The sequence below is a fragment of the Podarcis raffonei genome, chromosome 12 (genome assembly GCF_027172205.1).
Source record: "Podarcis raffonei isolate rPodRaf1 chromosome 12, rPodRaf1.pri, whole genome shotgun sequence".
Classification (NCBI taxonomy): domain Eukaryota; kingdom Metazoa; phylum Chordata; class Lepidosauria; order Squamata; family Lacertidae; genus Podarcis; species Podarcis raffonei.
This window is the reverse complement of record NC_070613.1, coordinates 4,069,152-4,088,913: the sequence shown is the minus strand read 5'-3', so window position 1 is coordinate 4,088,913 and position 19,762 is coordinate 4,069,152. Positions and strand designations below refer to the sequence as shown.

The 19,762-nt window shown below is 47.0% G+C and overlaps 1 protein-coding gene across 3 annotated transcripts in view; it reads left to right on the top strand.

The window, feature by feature from the left end:
- Window positions 1-424: 424 nt before the first annotated feature.
- LOC128423864 (cytochrome P450 2C25-like) overlaps window positions 425-19,762 on the top strand; it is a 227,825-nt gene continuing 208,487 nt past the window's right edge. For 2 of the 3 annotated variants that reach the window (XR_008332882.1, XR_008332883.1), the window contains exons 1-9: window positions 425-709; window positions 4,031-4,193; window positions 8,010-8,159; window positions 10,132-10,292; window positions 12,456-12,632; window positions 13,727-13,868; window positions 14,200-14,387; window positions 16,900-17,041; window positions 19,079-19,476. Coding sequence is in view for 1 of the 3 variants with exons in the window: in XM_053409414.1 (XP_053265389.1) it covers window positions 440-709; window positions 4,031-4,193; window positions 8,010-8,159; window positions 10,132-10,292; window positions 12,456-12,632; window positions 13,727-13,868; window positions 14,200-14,387; window positions 16,900-17,041; window positions 19,079-19,260 (1,575 nt within the window). In the remaining 2 variants the exon portion in view is untranslated. Of the gene's footprint in view, window positions 710-4,030; window positions 4,194-8,009; window positions 8,160-10,131; window positions 10,293-12,455; window positions 12,633-13,726; window positions 13,869-14,199; window positions 14,388-16,899; window positions 17,042-19,078; window positions 19,686-19,762 lie in introns of those variants that run through there. The other variant, XM_053409414.1, reaches the window with a different exon arrangement.

Below are 19,762 nucleotides of genomic sequence, written 5' to 3'. Positions count from 1 at the left end.
GGTTTCCCCAGCCGCTCTGGCCAGTTCCCAACAGAATATTAAAAACACAATAAAACACCCAACATTAAAAGCTTCCCTAAACAGGGCTGCCTTCAGATGTCTTCTAAAAGTTTGGTAGTTATTTTTCTCTTTGACATCTGGTGGGAGGGCGTTCCACAGGGCGGGCGCCACCACCGAGAAGGCCCTCTGCCTGGTTCCCTTTAGCTTCACTTCTCGCAGGGAGGGAACCGCCACAAGGTCCTCAGAGCTGGACCTCAGTGTCCGGGCAGAACGATGGGGGTGGAGACGCTTTCTTCCCTAGTTAACCCCAGAGAACAACTTTCAGCAGAAAGTAGAGACAAGTCTTGAAAAAGCACAACATGTTTCGAGGGCTTATAGATCAACCTTTGGACAATCTGGCAGGGTTTTGAAACTGGTCTCCCCACCCTGTTGGCTCACGATGCTGGCTCTGATTCTGATGTTTGGAGAATATAATCTCTGGACTGTAGACTTTTCCTCGTCTGGCGATAGGAGCCTCCAGCTGCTACCTGCTGCAGCAATGGATCTGCTGGGGAGCACAACAATCTTCTTGGTCATCTGCCTGGTCTTCCTCTTGGTTTGGGGGACGAGACCTAAGGCGAAAAACTTGCCTCCTGGGCCAACACCCCTTCCGTTCATCGGGAACCTCCTGCAGCTGAAGGTGCAGAACCTGGTTGGAAACTTCCGAGAGGTAAGGATTGGGGCTTCAGCTAAGCCGTGTCCCAGGCTCCCTGACCCACTGGGACTTTGGGCGTTTATTTTTTTATTTTTTCCAAAAAAATTATTAGTTTTCACAATATTATAAACAAACAAACAAACACACAAAACAAACAAACATAAACCATAGCCTTATTGAAAATTACAGTTATTAACTTTGTTAAGTGACTTCCTCGCTTACCCTTGGTTGAATTTCATTGCATGTCCTTTTAACGGTTTTCCAAATCCCAATTTTTATGAAATTTAACTTAAACATTAACATCCTTAGATCTTCACCTTATGAAATTAAACATATTAATTCATCACTTAACATAAATAAAACCCTAAGCCCGTTAAGTATCTGCAAGCTGTTTTCAGTTAGTTTAATTTAGCAAATTTAACTAAATAATCTTTAAATTTATTCCATTCTTCTTGATACTCCTCCTCCTTCTGGTCGCGGACCAGGCAAGGATTCAGAAGGAAACATCTGGCAGCAGCTGGGGAGGCAGGCTGGGCCAGGGGGTGCCGTTTGGACGACGAGAGAAAATGGTTGCATTTTAAAAAAAATAAATATTTAACATAGTGTCATACCTCGGGATGAATACACTTCAGCTTAAATATTTTTAGGTTGCGCTCTGCGGTGACCCAGAAGTAACAGAGCACGTTACTTCCGGGTTTTGCCACTTGCGCATGCGCAGATGCTCAAAATGACGTCACGCGAATGCGCGGAAGCGGTGGAACGTGACCCGCACACACACAGACGCGCAGTCGCGTCTTACGTTTGCTTCAGGATGCGAACGGGGCTCCGGAACGGATCCTGTTCGCATCCAGAGGTACCACTGTAATTGTTACAAAATATAAGCAAAATATTGCAAATACATACATATATATTTCAAATAAGCACATATATGAAAAAAGGAACAAAAGAGAAAAGAAGAAGGAAAAATAAAGAAGAAGAAAAGTTGGAAGAATTTCTTCCAGGTTTATTCTACAATTATCTCAATATGAAAATAATAATAAAATTTCATTGATTGGCTTCCATCACTTTCGCTGTTCCACCAGGCCTTTGATCAGGGCGCAGCCTGACCGCCTCCTCTGGCAATCTGCACAGAATGTTGCTTAATGGTTGCCATTAATTGGATTTTAATTAATTTTATAATGAATGTTTTTAGAATGTTGGATTATTTTGATTGTTGTTAGCCGCCCTGAGCCCAGCTTCGGCTGGGGAGGGCGGGATATAAATAAAAATTTATTATTATTATTATTATTATTATTATTATTATTATTATTATTCACTGCACTTCCTATATACATTTTAAGCTAGATTGTATCTGTCGTTCCGTATTTTCCCCATACAATCTGACACAAATATTCTAATCAATGTTTTCTAAATCTTTCATAAATCTGTTCTAAACACAACCAATACCTTACGTTTAATCCTTGTCTACATGGTTGTGTTTTGTTTTGTTTTTTTTTGAATGGAAGAGAGCCCAGGTTTCCTCAGTCAGGTGCCCTAGGACTACAACTCCCAACTGCAATGGCCGGAGCCGGTGGGAGTTGTAGTTCGAAAACTACACCAGGTTTGGGGAAGGAGCAAGCTGCGAAACAAAGAGGCTCTTTGTGGGGATAAACATGTTTTCATAACCAAAAGTCTCATGATCTGCCCTGTTCATGACCCTCCTTTTTCTCTCTTTCCACACTCTGTGATTTGTTTGCATGGAGCTTATGCAACAGCAGATGTTTATCAAGCATCTATTCCAATGTGAGGCGAACAGATGGCGCCGGGCCAATCAGTCGTCCCATATTCTCAGAGCATTTCCTCATCCCTTCTCTGAATCAAAAAAAAGGGCAAGGTTTATTTTCAGGGCTCCGTCCTCTCCCCCATGCTTTTCAACATCTACAGCTGCTGGGAGAGATCATCAGGGGGTTTGGGCTGGGTGTTCATCAGTACAGTGGTGCCTCGCAAGACGAAATTAATCCGTTCCGCGAGTCTCTTCGTCTTGCGGTTTTTTCGTCTTGCGAAGCACGGCTATTAGCGGCTTAGCGGCTATTAACGGCTTAGCGGCTTTAAGAAAAAGGAAACAAACTCACAAGAACTCGCAAGACGTTTCGTCTTGCGAAGCAAGCCCATAGGGAAATTCATCTTGCGGAACGACTCAAAAAATAGAAAACCCTTTCGTCTAGCGAGTTTTTCGTCTTGCGAGGCATTCGTCTTGCGGGGCACCACTGTATGCGGATGGCACTCAGCTCCACCTCTCTTTCAAATCAGAACCTGTGAAGGTGGTGAAGGTCCTGTGTGAGTGCCTGGAGGCGGTTGGAGGATGGATGGCGGCTAACAGATTGAGGTTGAATCCTGACAAGACAGAAGTGCTGTTTTGGGGGGACAGGGGGCGGGTGGGTGTGGGGGACTCCCTGGTCCTGAATGGGGTAACTGTGCCCCTGAAGGACCAGATGCGCAGCCTGGGAGTCATTTTGAACTCACAGCTGTCCATGGAGGCGCAGGTCAAGTCTGTGCCCAGGGCAGCTGTCTACCAGCTCCATCTGGTACACAGGATGAGACCCTCCCTGCCCACAGACTGTCTCGCCAGAATGGTGCATGCTCTAGTTATCTCTCGCTTGGACTACTGCAATGCGCTCTACGTGGGGCTACCTTTGAAGGTGACCCGAAAACTACAACTAATCCAGAATGTGGCAGCTAGACTGGTGACTGGGAGTGGCCGCTGAGACCATATAAGACCGGTCTTGAAAGACCTACACTGGCTCCCAGTACGTTTCCAAGCACAATTCAAAGTGTTGGTGCTGACCTTGAAAGCCCTAAATGGCCTCGGCCCAGTAGACCTGAAGGAGCGTCTCCACCCCCATCGTTCTGCCCAGACACTGAGGTCCAGCGCTGAGGGGCTTCTGGCAGTTCCCTCCCTGCGAGAAGTGAAATTACAGGGAACCAGGCAAAGGGCCTTCTCGGTGGTGGCGCCCGCCCTGTGGAACGCCCTCCCATCAGATGAAAAATAACTACCAAAGAGAAAAATAACTACCAGACTTTTAGAAGACATCTGAAGGCAGCCCTGTTTAGGGAAGCTTTTTATGTTTAGTAGGTTATTGTATTTTAGTGTTTTGTTGGAAACCGCCCAGAGTGGCTGGAGAAACCCAGCCAGATGGGCGGGGTACAAATAATAAATTATTATTATTATTATTATTATTATTATTATTATTATTATTACACCCCAAAATCTAACCCACGGCCACCACTTCCACTGGTCTTCTGCAATCACCAGCACCCTGATGCCTGCTCCCTCTCTTACCTGCTTTGTCTTTGCAGATGAGCAAAAAATACGGGCCGATCTTCACCGTGTATTTCGGCTCAGACCAGGCTGTGGTTCTCTTCGGTTATGACTTGGTGAAGAAGTTCCTCGTTGATCGTGGAGATGAGTTTCTCGACCGAGGCAGCATCCCGTCAGCAGATAAGACCAACAGAGGACTAGGTTTTGCATCTCTTACATGAGGGGGGCACCGTTAGCCTGGGTGGAAAAGTGGAAGGGGTCTCTAGGACAAGGGTGGGGGGATCTCAGCCCTGAGGGCTGGATGTGGCCCTCCAGAGCTGTCTGTCTGGCCCTCGAGATGCTCCCCAGGCCACACGCCTCATCTCTGCAGGCCCCACATCTCACTGGACCAGTTTCAACAGTTTTTGCTTGCTTTTTATCCATATAAATCGTATAAATAAATAAATGCTTTTGAATTCTGGTGCTGGAGGAGACTCTTGAGAGTCCCATGGACTGCAAGAAGATCCAACCTCTCCATTCTGAAGGAAATCAGCCCTGAGTGCTCACTGGAAGGACAGATCCTGAAGCTGAGGCTCCAAGACTTTGGCCACCTCATGAGAAGAGAAGACTCCCTGGAAAAGACCCTGATGTTGGGAAAGATGGAGGGCAAAAGGAGAAGGGGACGACAGAGGACGAGATGGTTGGATAACGTTCTTGAAGCTACCAGCATGAGTTTGACCAAACTGCAGGAGGCAGTGGAAGACAGGAGTGCCTGGTGTGCTCTGGTCCAGGGGGTCACGAAGAGACAGACACGACTAAACGACTAAAGACAGAGAAGATTAGCATGGCCCCCACCCCCAGTGCAACTCTCAACAGTCCCAGCAAGCTGGGCTGGGTGATGCGCGGGCTGATGTCACCATAGCTGGGCTGGTGTTGAGAGCAGCCTGACACATCTTGTGGCACCAAGGCTGACCTGACTCATGCGTCCTGTTCCAAGCATGGCGCTTCATGTGCCAGCGGCTTCAGGGGCTCCAGTCCCTGCCCTCTCTTGCTTGCACACCCGATTGTATTGGCGGAACACAACAACTTGGGGAGATCTCCTCAAAAAAAGCTCAAAAGTTTGGGACGATCTCCTAATGTCAGGTTTCAGGGAACCAGCTTCCGACCCCCTGTGGCAGTAGATAAGCAGAACAAAGGAAAAGGTGTCTTCTTACCAGTTAAATAATCACAGCGAGAGAAGAACCTATCTCCTAGAAATGGTGGTGCTCCCAATTAAGGTTACCACTCTCTGCTGTCCCTATTAATCCATGTCACTTCTACGTCTCGTCATCTGACTTTGTACCCTCTGTGCCTTCTGTTCTGCCACTTACTGAGCTCTTCTCAACTTTGGTGAGGGCGGTGGAGGAAGGCTGTCTAGAGACTGTGGATCTGTTAACCCTCTCCTTTCCAGTGTCTCTTCTCCTTTTTCTTTTTTTAAAAATAATTTTAATTGAGTTTTCCACTTAAATCATATTCACATTTTGTTACATAATTCTATGACTTAATATATTGCTCTGCAAGAGCATTGACCTCCTTCCCTTCCTCTTTCTGACTTCCACATAACTTTCCATATTCTTCGCATTTCTACAAGCACTTATTTAAAGGTAAAGGTAAAGGGACTCCTGACCATTAGGTCCAGTCGTGGCCGACTCTGGGGTTGCGGCGCTCATCTCGCTTTACTGGCCGAGGGAGCCGGCGTACAGCTTCCGGGTCATGTGGCCAGCATGACTGAGCCGCTTCTGGCGAACCAGAGTAGCGCACGGAAACGCCGTTTACCTTCCCGCCGGAGCAGTACCTATTTATCTAGTTGCACTTTGACATGCTTTCAAACTGCTAAGTTGACAGGAGCTGGAACTGAGCAATGGCAGCTCACCCCGTCACGGGGATTCGAACCGCCGACCTTCTGATCGGCAAGTCCTAAGCTCTGTGGTTTAACCCACAGCGCCACCCGCGTCCCAAGCACTTATTTAGCCTTTGTCAAATTATATTTCACCTTATTATCGTTAAATCAGTTCCTTTTATTTACATTACGAAACATTTCAATTCAAGTCCACAAACGTTTTCAAACGTTTACAATTTTCTTTCATATCAAATATAAATTTGTTCCAGTCCTTTTGAAACAGTTTGTCACGCTGATTCCGGATCTTCCCCGTCAACTTGGCCAACTCTACGTACTCCATCATCTTGACCTGCCAATCTTCCAGTGTTCGAAGTTCCTGCTGCTTCCATTTCTGAGCCAGAAGTGCCATTGTCTCTTCTCCTAGCTGTTCCCCATCCAGTATTTCCCAGCTTCTGCCTTCTGAACTATGCCCCTCTGCAAACCGCTGTTCCAAATCTATACTGTCCTCCTGCTCCTGGGAAGAGGAGTAGGAGCAGGGGGAGGGGCCCATCATGACTCCTCAGTGCAGCCCCCCCCCTCAGCACGGTCCCTGATGCCCAAGCTCAACAACTTCTGTTGCCCCAGGAGTCAGCAAGGGTTCTGCGGCTTGACTTTTGAAAAATAAGGGGTCCTCAGTAATCAGCTAATTGGGAACCACTGGCATAGACTGTCGGAACTTGCGTTCGACCGAGTCCTCGAGTCTTCCGACAATGATTAACGACCTGAGCCTTTGATGAGGCTCCAGGTACGTTCCCTCATTACGCAGAGTGTCCAAGCAGCATAAGAGGACGAGAATTATGAGCTACATTGCTAAGAGTTTTATTTCTAACTACGCAGACAGAAAAGAAATATACATCCTCTCTCTGTGAAGGCAGAGAGGCAACTGGTACAAAGAAACAGGAAACCAGTAATAACAACATCCGTCTCCCGTGAGACTTCCAGCAGTCTGGAATCTCTGGAATGTAAACAGAGTCTTGCGACTCCAAGCACTGCACAGTGGCACAAACAGAAACCTAGCATAGACTACAGGGTGGCTCTAGACACAGGACAAAAACTCTATGAATAAGTCATAAATTACAGTGGTGCCCCGCAAGACGAACGCCTCGCAAGACGGAAAACCCGCTAGACGAAAGGGTTTTCCGTTTTGGAGGCGCTTCACAAAACGAATTTCCCTATGGGCTTCCTTCGCAAGACGAAAGCCCATAGGGAAATCTCCGGGACAGCGGGGAAGCGCAGCGCGTCTTCCCCACTGTCCTCGGACCTCCTCCGAAGGCTGGCGGTGGGGCGGAGAGACCTCCTCCCGCCGCCAGCCTTCGGAAGGCTGCTCCGAAGGCTGGCGGTGGGGCGGAGAGACCTCCTCCCGCCGCCAGCCATCGGAAGGCTGCTCTGAAGGCTGGTGGTGGGGCGGAGAGACCTCCTCCCGCCGCCAGGCTTCGGAAGGCTGCTCCGAAGGCTGGCGGTGGGGCGGAGAGACCTCCTCCCGCCGCCAGCCATCGGAAGGCTGCTCTGAAGGCTGCTGGTGGGGCGGAGAGACCTCCTCCCGCCGCCAGGCTTCGGAAGGCTCCTCCGAAGGCTGGCGGTGGGGCGGAGAGACCTTCTCCCCGCGCCAGCCTTTGGATGGCTGTCCTGAAGACTTGCGGTGGGAGGAGGGTTTTCCTTCCCACCGCCAACATTCAGAATGCTGTTCTGAATGTTGGCGGTGGGGAGGAAAAACCCTCCTCCCACCGCAAGCCCCGGGAACAGAGGAGAAGCGCTGCGCGCCTTCCCCTCTGTTCCCGTAACTGTCCTGAAGGCTTGCGGTGGGGAGAAAAGCCCTTCTCCGCACCGCCAGCCTGGCAAGCGGTCTCCATAGGAACGCATTAATTGATTTTCAATGCATTCCTATGGGAAACCGTGCTTCGCAAGACGAAAAACTCGCAAGAAGAAAAAACTTGCGGAACGAATTAATTTCGTCTTGCGAGGCACCACTGGAGATTGTTATAGCAAAAGAAAGAAATCCCTATGGGAAAGAGCGTTTTAAAATGTCCTGCTCTCTGGCGCCATCTGGTGTCGCGTGTTTATAGCACTTTTGATTTGCCTTTTCTTTACTAATGTAGCCGAGTCCTATGTTTCTTCTGCAGGGATCATCATGTCCAATGGCGAGCGCTGGCTCCAGCTCCGCCGCTTCTCCCTCACCACCATGAGGAACTTTGGGATGGGGAAGAAGAACATTGAGGAGAGGATCCAGGAAGAGGCAGAGTACCTGATGAAGGAGCTCAGGGCCAAAAACGGTGAGTATGTGTGTAGGATGTGAAACACAAGAGCAGTCAAGTACAACATTCCTAGAGTGAACATGTTTGCACATTGGGAGGGATGTTTGTCCAGCCAGCAGGTAAACTTCCTGTTTCCTTCTGGGCTGGGACAGACTTCCTCTGCATGTGACTAGAGGTGGGCGTGGCCTCACCTGTGCAGGTAACGACAAAAGCACAGGGCAGGGCAGCCATCTCTCTCTAATTTTGACTACATGCATCGAAGAAGCAACATCTGCTTAGCCAAAGATGCTCTCTTGGCCTCCAGCCAAGAGAGGACAAAGGGACTGTCTCCTTATGAGATAGATTCCAAGTGTATGTTACTTTTCTAAGCTTAGTCTGCCTTCTGGGATCTGATTGTGAACAAAATGTGAGTAAATTCTTTCTATACTTTTGTAGAAGACTGTGTCGTGTCTTATCCTTTATCAGGGAATAAGGGGGAAATATGGGATGCGGGTGGCGCTGTGGGTAAAACCTCAGCGCCTAGGACTTGCCGATCGCTTGGTCGGCGGTTCGAATCCCTGCGGCGGGGTGCGCTCCCGTCGTTCGGTCCCAGCGCCTGCCAACCTAGCAGTTCGAAAGTACCCCCGGGTGCAAGTAGATTAAATAGGGACCGCTTACCAGCGGGAAGGTAAACAGCATTCCGTGTGCTGCGCTGGCTCACCAGATGCAGCTTGTCACGCTGGCCACGTGACCCGGAAGTGTCTGCGGACAGCGCTGGCTTCCGGCCTATAGAGTGAGATGAGCGCACAACCCTAGAGTCTGGCAAGACTGGCCCGTACGGGCAGGGGTACCTTTACCTTTACCTTACCAGAACAGTTATTATAGAGGCTTTAGCGAGCCTGAGCAAATGCAGCCACTGCAAATTTAAAAGAAGGGAATGTTACTCTGCTGAAATTGTGGAACACAAGTAGGATAAGGATATAATCAGACGATATATCCTCTCCTGCATCCCTGAACATTCCCACAATGTGCAAATAGGTTGCCCTTTGAAATCTCCGAGGGATGCATTTTTTAATATATAAAAGTCTAGACTAAGTAATACTGTGTTGAGGGGGGGGGGACTTTGCTTCTTCCTCTTGTTTCTTGTAGTAAAGATCACCTGCCCGTTCACTGTTACGATTACAGGTAACTCACATCTTATTTCACATATGCAACCACAGCTTTGTGCGGGCAGGAATAAATAAATGGGGAGCAAACGAAACCCACTTCCTATTTCCCTCCTGTGCAAAGTTGTGATCGAGCTTTGGTGTGAGGGCTCTGGTAAGAGCATGCACAGGCAAACTCCGGCCCTTCAGATGTTTGGGACTACAATTCCCATCATCCCTGGCCACTGGTCCTGTTAGCTAGGGATGATGGGAATTGTAGTCCCAAAACCTGGAGGGCCGGAGTTTGCCTATGCCTGCCCTAGAGCTTTTCTTAGCCTGCTGGATAAAGAATCAGGGAACAGCAACCTGGGAAGTAAGTTTAAATGCATACTTTACTTACTATCTTGTAATGGTTCACAGCAACAGTAGCAGTAAAAACTATGAAGGCAAAATACTTATGTAGTGAAGTTAGGAAATCTTTGTAGGTTAAACTTTGGTTCATGTAGGCGTGAGGCATTGTGGGAGAGTTAAAACTGTGGATTTCTGGGAAATGGAGGTCTGGTCTCTTTAACTGTAGTCTCTGAGACCGAACAGAGTTCAGCTGTCCTAGTCTCCTGACAATCAGGAGTTATTGTCTCCGCATACAGCCATTGGCAAATTGGTAATTAACCTGAAAAACTGATTGGTCCCTAAACCTCTTCTCCACGTGGGATTCTCAAGAATAAAGGTTTGGGGAATTGAGATGCAAATTGCAGACCACCTTGCCCTTGTGCTTTGCGCTTGACCAGCAAATAAATCTTAATGACTTGTTGTGTTTTGAACTGTTACTTTGACACCATCCCTCCTGACTCCGATTCCTTTGCCAGGCCAGCCCTTCAACCCAGCCGTCCTGTTCAGCTGCGCAACGGGCAACGTGATCAGCCACATCCTCCTCGGAGAACGGTTTGATTACAATGACCCGGAGTACCGCCGGATTCTCCGCTTGCTGGTCGAAAGCTTCCGGTTGGAGAGTTCCACTGCAGGGCAGGTGAGAAGGACCCTGGGTAAAAGAGGAAGGAGTGTCTCCGCCCCCATCGTTCACCCCGGACACTGAGGTCCGGCTCTGAGGGCCTTCTGGCGGTTCCCTCCCTGCGAGAAACCAAGTTACAGGGAAGCAGGCAGAGGGCCTTCTCGGTGGTGGCGCCCACCCTGTGGAACGCCCTCCTATCAGATGTCAAGGAAATAAACAACTATCTGACTTTTAGAAGACATCTGAAGGCAGGCCTGTTTAGGGAAGTTTTTAATGTTTGATGCTTTATTCTGTTTTTAATTTGTTGGGAGCCGCCCAGAGTGACTGGGGAAACATACCTTGGTCTAAGAACGGAAGCCGAACGGTGGAAGGGCACCGGCAGCGGGAGGCCTCATTAGGGAAAGCGCGCCTCAGTTTAAGAACGTTAATAATAATAATAATAATAATAATAATAATAATAATAATAAATTTTATTTATACCCCGCCCTCCCTGGCCAGCGCCGGGCTCAGGGCGGCTAACACCAGTAAAAGTACAGTAAAAACATAATAGGGGGGAAAACCCAATTTAAAATACAGATTAAAATGCAAGACATCTGAATGCAGCCCTGATTGGGGAAGTTTTTAATGATGGACGTTTTATTGTGTTTTTAATATTCTGTTGGGGGCCGCTCAGAGCGGCTGGGGAAACCCAGTCAGATGTGCTGGGTATTATTATTATTAATAATAATAATAATAATTAATAATAAATGGGAAGCGAGCCCCCTGCCACTGCCGCTCCCCTGCACCGACAAAGCCTTGCTTACTGGAACTGCGAGGGATCCACAAGATCTCTCCAGAACCCAGAAGCTGCAGCCACTGCTCCTTGATTCTCCGGTGGCGATGAAGAGAGCGTGAGGACTGAGAAGCAGCGGCGGTGGCAGCAAGATCTTGAACGAGCTCTGTGAGTTTTCGTGAGGTCTCTCTCGCCGGAAGCTGCCGCCACTGTTTCTTCTTCTACGTGGGATTTTGCTGCCCGAGGCAGCTGCCCCAATCTGCCTCCTGGGCCGGCAGACTCTGCTGGAAAGCAGGATTTGAAATCAAGCTCTTTTTAAAAAATAAAATTATTTAATCATTTTTTCAATACAAACAACAACCGCAAAAGACACGTACAACAAAAACCATAACAACACAATTTGACATTTCAGATTTGAATAGAATCATAGAATCATAGAGTTGGAAGAGGCCACAAGGGCCATCGAGTCCAACCCCCTGCCAAGCAGGAAACACCATCAGAGCACTCCTGACATATGGTTGTCAAGCCTCTGCTTAAAGACCTCCAAAGGAGGAGACTCCACCACACTCCTTGGCAGCAAATTCCACTGTCAAACAGCTCTTACTGTCAGGAAGTTCTTCCTAATGTTTAGGTGGAATCTTCTTTCTTGTAGTTTGGATCCATTGCTCCGTGTCCGCTTCTCTGGAGCAGCAGAAAACAACCTTTCTCCCTCCTCTATGTGACATCCTTTTATATATTTGAACATGGCTATCATATCACCCCTTAACCTCCTCTTCTCCAGGCTAAACATGCCCAGCTCCCTTAGCCGTTCCTGATACACCTACGACTACACCTTTTTAACAATATTTCCCCACCTCTCTCTCCTCCCCCCACTTCCCCCCACTATCCGCCTTATCACTTAGATATTCCTTTCAGATTTCTTTGTATTTATCCATTCTTAATTTGCGTCGACATGCAATTTGTTCGTATGTAGCTAATCTGTCCATCTTATCAATCCGTGTGCTCAATGGAATCTTTCTGCAGCTCTTCCAATTCATCAAAACAAGGTTTTTTTGCTTCTAATATAGCGCAATACATCCATTATTATTTTTTACTTGAGATCAAGCGTGCTAGATTCAGGAGCCAGCTGCAAATGATAGCACAGACACACTGCAGGGTCTGCTCTTGTCAGGTCTCCTCTCCCAATTAACCTCCGTCTCCAGGACCCAGCCCTGGGACATCACGGGGTCCTGGGTCTCAGGTTTGGGCCCTGGAATCTCAGGGTCTGGGATGCTTCTGAGCTGTGTCACATGTCAGTTTCTGACGGTGCGATTTATTTTAGTTCGCTGAAGAGATTCCAACTCACCAAGGCTGATTCACCGCTATGTCTGTACGAGTGTTTTCTCCCCCTCTCTCTTTCCTTTTCTCAGCTCTACAACATCTTCCCCAGGATCCTAGACTACTTGCCTGGTCCTCATCAAACTTTCTTTAAAAACCTCGGGGACATCCAGGTCTTCATAGCCCAGAAGGTGAAAGATCATGAGAGAAGTCTGGATCCCAATGCTCCCCGGGACTTCATAGATTCCTTCCTCCTCAAAATGGAGCAGGTGAGATATGGAGGACTGGATTTATATGTCTGAAATTAAAGGTAAAGGGACCCCTGACCGTTAGGTCCAGTCGTGGCCGACTCTGGGGTTGCGGCGCTCATCTCGCTTTATTGGCCGAGGGAGCCGGCATTTGTCCACAGACGGCTTCCGGGTCATGTGGCCAGCTTGACTAAGCCGCTTCTGGCAAAACCAGAGCAGTGCACGGAAACGCTGTTTACCTTCCCGCCATTGTGGTACCTATTTATCTACTTGCACTTTGACGTGCTTTCAAACTGCTAGGTTGGCAGGAGCAGGGACCAAGCAACGGGAGCTCACCCCGTTGCGGGGATTCGAACCACCGACCTTCTGATTGGCAAGCCCTAGGCTCTGTGGTTTAGACCACAGCACCACCCGCGTCCCTATGTCTGAAATTAAAGATAAAGGGACTCCCGACCATTAGGTCCAGTCGCAGACGACTCTGGGGTTGCAGCACTCATCTCGCTTTATTGGCCGAGGGAGCCGGCGTACAGCTTCCAGGTCATGTGGCTAGCATGACTAAGCCGCTTCTGGTGAACCAGAGCAGCGCAGGGAAATGCCGTTTACCTTCCCGCTGGAGTGGTACCTATTTATCTACTTGCACTTTGACGTGCTTTCGAACTGCTAGGTTGGCAGGAGCAGGGACCGAGCAACGGGAGCTCACCCTTTCACAGAGATTCAAACCGCTGACCTTCTGATTGGCAAGCCCAACAGGCCCAGTGGTTTAGACCACAGCGCCACCCGCGTCCCTATGTCTGAAATTAGGCACCTGCTGAAAACAATTTTGTTTAGATAAGCCTACCCAGATATGTAGAATGTTGATATGTGCTTTAATCCGGTTTTGCTTCTCATTGATCTGATTTTTTAAAAATGTTTTAAATAGGTAATTTAACTGGCTTTCCTGATAATGTGATTGTTTTGTTCTTTTTGTAAACTGTGCTGTGGGTTTTTGTTTTTTACAAAAGCGGTGTATAGATTTGTTTAAAAAACAGTAGGATGCTGATTAAGTCTTGGTGAAACATCATGTTGGGCTCCTGGTATAGAGGATAATCTCGTCTGTGTTTTTTCCCCATTTCCAGGAGCAGCAGAACCCCAAGACTGAATTCACTAGAGAGAACTTGAACATGGCAGCTTATGACATATTCATCGCTGGGACAGAAACAACAAGCACCACCCTCAGATATATCCTCATGATCCTGCTTGAGCACCCAGCCGTGCAAGGTTGACTAACCACTGAACTAACTGTGCTTGCACTTGTCCTTGCAGCTTGGGTGAATTAGAGCTGAACAATCATTTACAATTTCTGTAGTTCAAAGGCTTTATTCAGGCAGGAACTATTTACAGGATGAGTGGAGATGAGTGAGAAAACTACACTCGCAGAGCTCAGGCGATGCTGGATTTCGTGAGTAGTTTGGCCATACTCTCCTGAGGGGAAACATTCTAGGGTGACCTTGCTAGGTTTCAGAACCGGGTAGCAAGAATTGGCTTTCTTTTCCCCCTTGCATCTGCTGTGATGTGACCTGGACGTTCTGCCTTTTGTGTCCACTTCCAGAAAAGATCCAAAAGGAAATAGACCAAGTGATAGGACAGGAGAGGCCGCCTGCCATGAAGGATCGCCTTGAGATGCCTTACACAGAAGCCGTCCTCCACGAAGCCCAGCGATTCTTGGATCTCGTCCCCTTAGGGTTCACCCGTGTGGCGAAACACGACACCGAAATCGAAGGCTATTTCATCCCCAAGGTACCTGGAACGGCATCAGAGTCTGCTGACAGCTTCAGAGCAGTGGCAGGCAACAAACAGGCAGAGGTTGATGGGCACATGGGACCGGTCCTACTGTTGTACAGTATAGAGGCAGCTGCTTCAAGTTGCTTAATTTTGGGTGTCAGGAAAGGGGCAGTGATCATGATATTATGAAGAAGGTGAGCGTGTGGAATTGTCTGTCTCAGGTGGCAAATAATTCCGCCTGCCTTAGGTACTATGGGTCTTGACTTGGGTTGGGGAGCACAATTTATTGTCTTGCCTCAGGGAGCAAAATGTGTTGGCTCGCCATTGCTGTGATGTGTTATTGCACCGAGTAATAGCTGACCTTGGAGAAACAACAATTGCCCTATTCTTGTTATCAACAGTTCAAATCAATCCTCATCTGCTCAACATATGAACTGGCAGGCCATGCGCTGTGTGCTGGTTGATGTTCATGAGCATGTCTTGTCATGCGCATGCGCTAGAGACAAGGTCAATCCCCCCCACCCTAATTAGAGCTTTTGCTTTTAGGACAAGGATGGGGAAATGTCTTACACCCAATAGCCATGTTGCCTCATGGACAGACTTTTTTGGGTGAGGAGGGCACGTCAAGTGAAGGACAGGCCCAAATGGAGAAGGGGGCCGAGCAATGAATGACTCTGAATTTTGTCTTTAAAAGGTAAAGGAGCCCTGACAGTTAAGTCCAGTCACAAACGACTCTGGGGTTGTGGCGCTCATCTTGCTTAACTGGCCGAGGGAGCCTGCGTTTGTCTGCAGACAGTTCTTCCCGGTCATGTGGCCAGCATGACTAAGCCACTTCTGGCAAAACCAGAGCAGTGCACAGAAACACTGTTTACCTTCCCGCTGGAGTGGTACCTATTTATCTACTTGCACTTTGACGTGCTTTTGAACTGCTAAGCTGGCAGGAGCTGGGACTGAGCAACGGGAGCTCACCCCGTTGCGGGGATTCGAACCGCCGACCTTCCGATCGGCAATCCCTAGGCTCAGTGGTTGAGATCGCAGTGCCACCCGCATCCCTGAATTTTGTCTAGTTAGCTGCGTTTCAAGCACGCGAAACTCAAGAGGGTTCCGTGCACATGTCTCTCTCCATCCAGATAGTCAGGGGATCTTGTCACAGCTTGAGGACACATTCCAGGTGGGCAAAAGCACTCGGGACAGATGTGGAGCAGGGCAGGAGATGGTACCTGTTGGGATACTGCCAGGGAGATAAAGTCCATCTGAGCCCCCAAGCTCGGTGCCGGACGATCCATCGACCTCCCTTAGTCACGCAGTATCTAGCAATTATAGCGACACGAAGCCTCAAGAAAAGATAGCCACATTCTTGGACTTGTGCACACTCTATCAGCAGAATTCACACAACAGAAGTTGCACAGCATGAGAGCAGAACATGCATATTTACAGTTTATTAGGCGTTGGTCAGAACAAAGAGGGCATGACCGTCTGCTCCGACTGCTCAGGCAAAACAACAGAACGAAAGGAACTTACAACATAAACATCCTGTGAGACAGGAACTTACGCAGGCTGTTATACAAACATCCTGCTCCCTTTTAAGGTGGAACGGAAATATCCTAACAGTACCAAGGGCTAGAGAGAGACCCCTGAATGGCCACATTTGGTCCCTGCCCCAATGTTTCCCAACCCTGTCTTAATCCAGAATGTGGCAGCTAGACTGGGGACTGGGAGCAGGACCACATAACACCAGTCCTGAAAGACCTACATTGGCTCCCATACGTTTCCGAGCATAATTCAAAGGGTTGGTGCTGACCTTTAAAGCCCTAAACGGCCTCGGTTCAGTATACCTGAAGGAGCGTCTCCACCCCCATCCTTCTGCCCAGACACTGAGATCCAACGCTGAGGGCCTTCTGGCGGTTCTCTCACTGCGAGAAGCCAAGTTACAGGGGACCAGGCAGAGGGCCTTCTCGGTGGTGGCACCCGCCCTGTGGAACGCCCCCCCCCCCACAAGATGTCAAAGAGAAAAACAACTACCAGACTTTTAGCAGACATCTGAAGGCAGCCCTGTTTAGGGAAGCTTTTAATGTTTAATAGACTATTGTATTTTAATATTTTGTTGGAAGCCGCCCAGAGTGGCTGGGGAAACTCAGCCAGATGGGTGGGGTATAAATAATAATAAATCATCATCATCACCACGCCCTATTTCATCTGATACATCTCCCCCTATTTCATATATTATCGTTTTATTCCCATTGCTCACATTTCAAATCCTGCCCACGGTTTCATTTGGTTATGGTTTCTTTCTCTCAAAATAATCCCCAAAAAGGCTTCCACTCGCCCATAAATTGCCCATGGTATTGATTTCTTACGTTCGCCGTTAACTTTGCCAGTTCCGAATAGTTCGTTAGAGAGGAGTTGCTTCCTAGACCACCTCTGCTCCCTGGAAGCTGCCTGAATATTAGCATCCTGGAAGAGAACCACAACAAGCTCTTCCAAAGTAGGGCTTGATGTATTTTGCCTTCTTGGCTTCCCCCACCAGGGTTCCTCCATCTTCCCCATCCTGAGTTCTGCACTGCACGACCCCAAGCAATACGACAAACCCTTCCAGTTCACCCCAGAACATTTCCTGGATGAAAAAGGGAATTTCAAGAAGAATGGAGCCGACATTCCCTTTTCCACAGGTGGGGATCTCAACCTTTTCCTTTCCCACAAAAAGCAGTGGGTCAGACTCGATCGGGGCTGGGAGCATAGCTGTCAAGCGTCCCTTATTTGGCGGGACAGTCCCTTATCCCAGCACCATGTCCCGCTGCTGTCCCTTATTGATGATGTCCCTTAAATAAGCTACTGAAGGTAATGGGGCCCTTTCTATGTCCAGCTGTCCTTTGTCAACAGCAAATTGTTGCTGTTTTTTTGTGTTGATTATATGCTATATGGTAATTTATGGACCTAATAGGTATCTAAAGCCATTTGCACACAACAAAATATGTATTTTATCAAAGTAATTGTTGATCCCTTATTTTGGCTGCTGATCCCTTATTTCTGAGGCTGCTGGTCCCTTATTTTCAAATCTGTAAGTTGACAGCTATGGCTGGGAGACCATTTGCTTCACAAAGGGTCACAACTTCTTGTGGAGTCACATGTCAGCAGGGCCGGGGGGGAGAGTCAATTTTACCTCTCTATCTTCTTTTTTAAAAAAATAATTTTTGCATATGTTTTCCAAACAAAGCTTCACATCACATTGCATCATCTTCATTTGGGCTATTATAGCCTGAGACTTCCATCAATCCTGTCTAGTGATTTTCAATTTTGCTATCTAATCTTGCATTTTATTATTATAATGAATGCTTTTAAACTTCATTTCCTAATTATTTACTTCCATCAATCCTGTCTAGTGATTTTCAATTTTGCTATCTAATCTTGCATTTTATTATTATAATGAATGCTTTTAAACTTCATTTCCTAATTATTTACTTCCATCAATCCTGTCTAGTGATTTTCAATTTTGCTATCCAATCTTGCATTTTATTATTATAATGAATGCTTTTAAACTTCATTTCCTAATTATTTCCTTCCTAAATCATTGTGCAATCATTTATATAGCCCCCCTTACAAAACTTCTTGTCAACCTACAAGCGATGTTACATTAATGCAATTGTCTTTCAAATAAGTCATATATTTCTTCCAATCCTTAAGGAAGTCCTGGTCCTTCTGGTTCCGAATTCTCCCAGTCAACTTTGCCAGTTCTGCATACTCCATCATTTTTATTTGCCAATCCTCCTTCGTTGGTAATTCTTCCTGTTTCCATTGTTGGGCTAGTAATACTCTCGCTGCTATAGTTGCACATAAAAACAGATTTTTGTCCTGTCTATTAATTTCTGTACCTACAATGCCAAGTAAAAATGCTTCTGGTTTTTTCGCAAATGTATACTTCAACATTTTCTTCATCTCATTATATATCATTTCCCCGAAGCATTTTACTTTAATACAATACCCCACCACGGGGGTATTCCGCTTTCTGGTTTTTTAACACATATTATTCTCTGCATGTTATAAAAAAATGTAAAAATCCCTAAATTATCCATCTATTATATTAACAAATAAATTTGTGTATGTTTATTCAAAACCTGCCAAGGAGTCCACTTCGTTTTGTTGTTTTTTAAGTACTTTGTAAAAGGTTCCCATTCTTCTTTAAAGTCACAGTTGTCCTCGTCACGCACTTTGTACGTCAATTTTGCCAGTTCCGTATAGTCCATCAGTTTCTCTTGCCACTGTTCTTTTGTCGGGGTTTCTTCATTCTTCCATCCTTGTGCTATTAAGACTCTTGCCGCCGTTGTCGCGTACATAAATATGTTCTTCATCTTCCTTCCTTTTCCTACCATCCCTAACAAAAATGCTGCTGGTGTTTTTTTTTGCAAATGTTAATTTAAACATTTTCTTCAACTCGTTATATATCATTTCCCAATATTTTTTAATTTCTCTGCAATGCCACCACATATGGTAGAAAGTTCCTTCTTTTTCCTTACATTTCCAACATATATTTGAGCCAGTTTTATACATTTTCGCTATCTGTAATGATGTTATATGCCTTCTATACATCATTTTCCTGTAGTTTTCTTTCAGTAGAGAATATTCCTCTGTGAATATTTCTAATCCTTTTAAAAAGCCGGCTAGATTTGTGAAATACTTGGACTGCAGCTTCTCCTTTCTTCCTCCCACAGGGAAGAGAATCTGTCTGGGTGAAGGATTGGCCCGGATGCAGCTATTCCTGTATCTCACCACGATCCTGCAAAGTTTTCATCTCAGACACCCTCCGGGAGTCACCAAAATTGACCTCACCCCAGAGGTCAGCGGATTTGGGAACATCCCGCGCCAAGTCTCCATCTGTTTTACTCCACGCTAAGCGGCACCCTCCACTCTGGTTGTCCTCTTTGCCTGCTCACAAGGGATCCCGGCTTCCGTGAGGATTGATTGATTGATTGACCGTTACTATAGGAGTGAAATTGGGTGAGATGCTTCTCGGGTGCCATTTTGGGGGAGACAATCTCATTTTTATTATTTAAATTTGTTTTATTAAGTTTGCTTGACAACATTACATTGTTATACAGTGGTACCTCAGGTTACAGACGCTTCAGGTTGCAGACTCCGCTAACCCAGAAATAGTACCTCGGCTTAAGAACTTTGCTTCAGGATGAGAACAGAAATTGTGCAGCGGCGGCAGCGGGAGGCCCCATTAGCTAAAGTGGTGCGTCAGGTTAAGAACAGTTTCAGGTTAAGAACGGACCTCCGGAACAAATTAAGTACTTAACCAGAGGTACCACTGTATATGGTACAGTGGTACCTTGGGTTACATATGCTTCAGGTTACATACGCTTCAGGTTACACACTCTGCTAACCTAGAAATA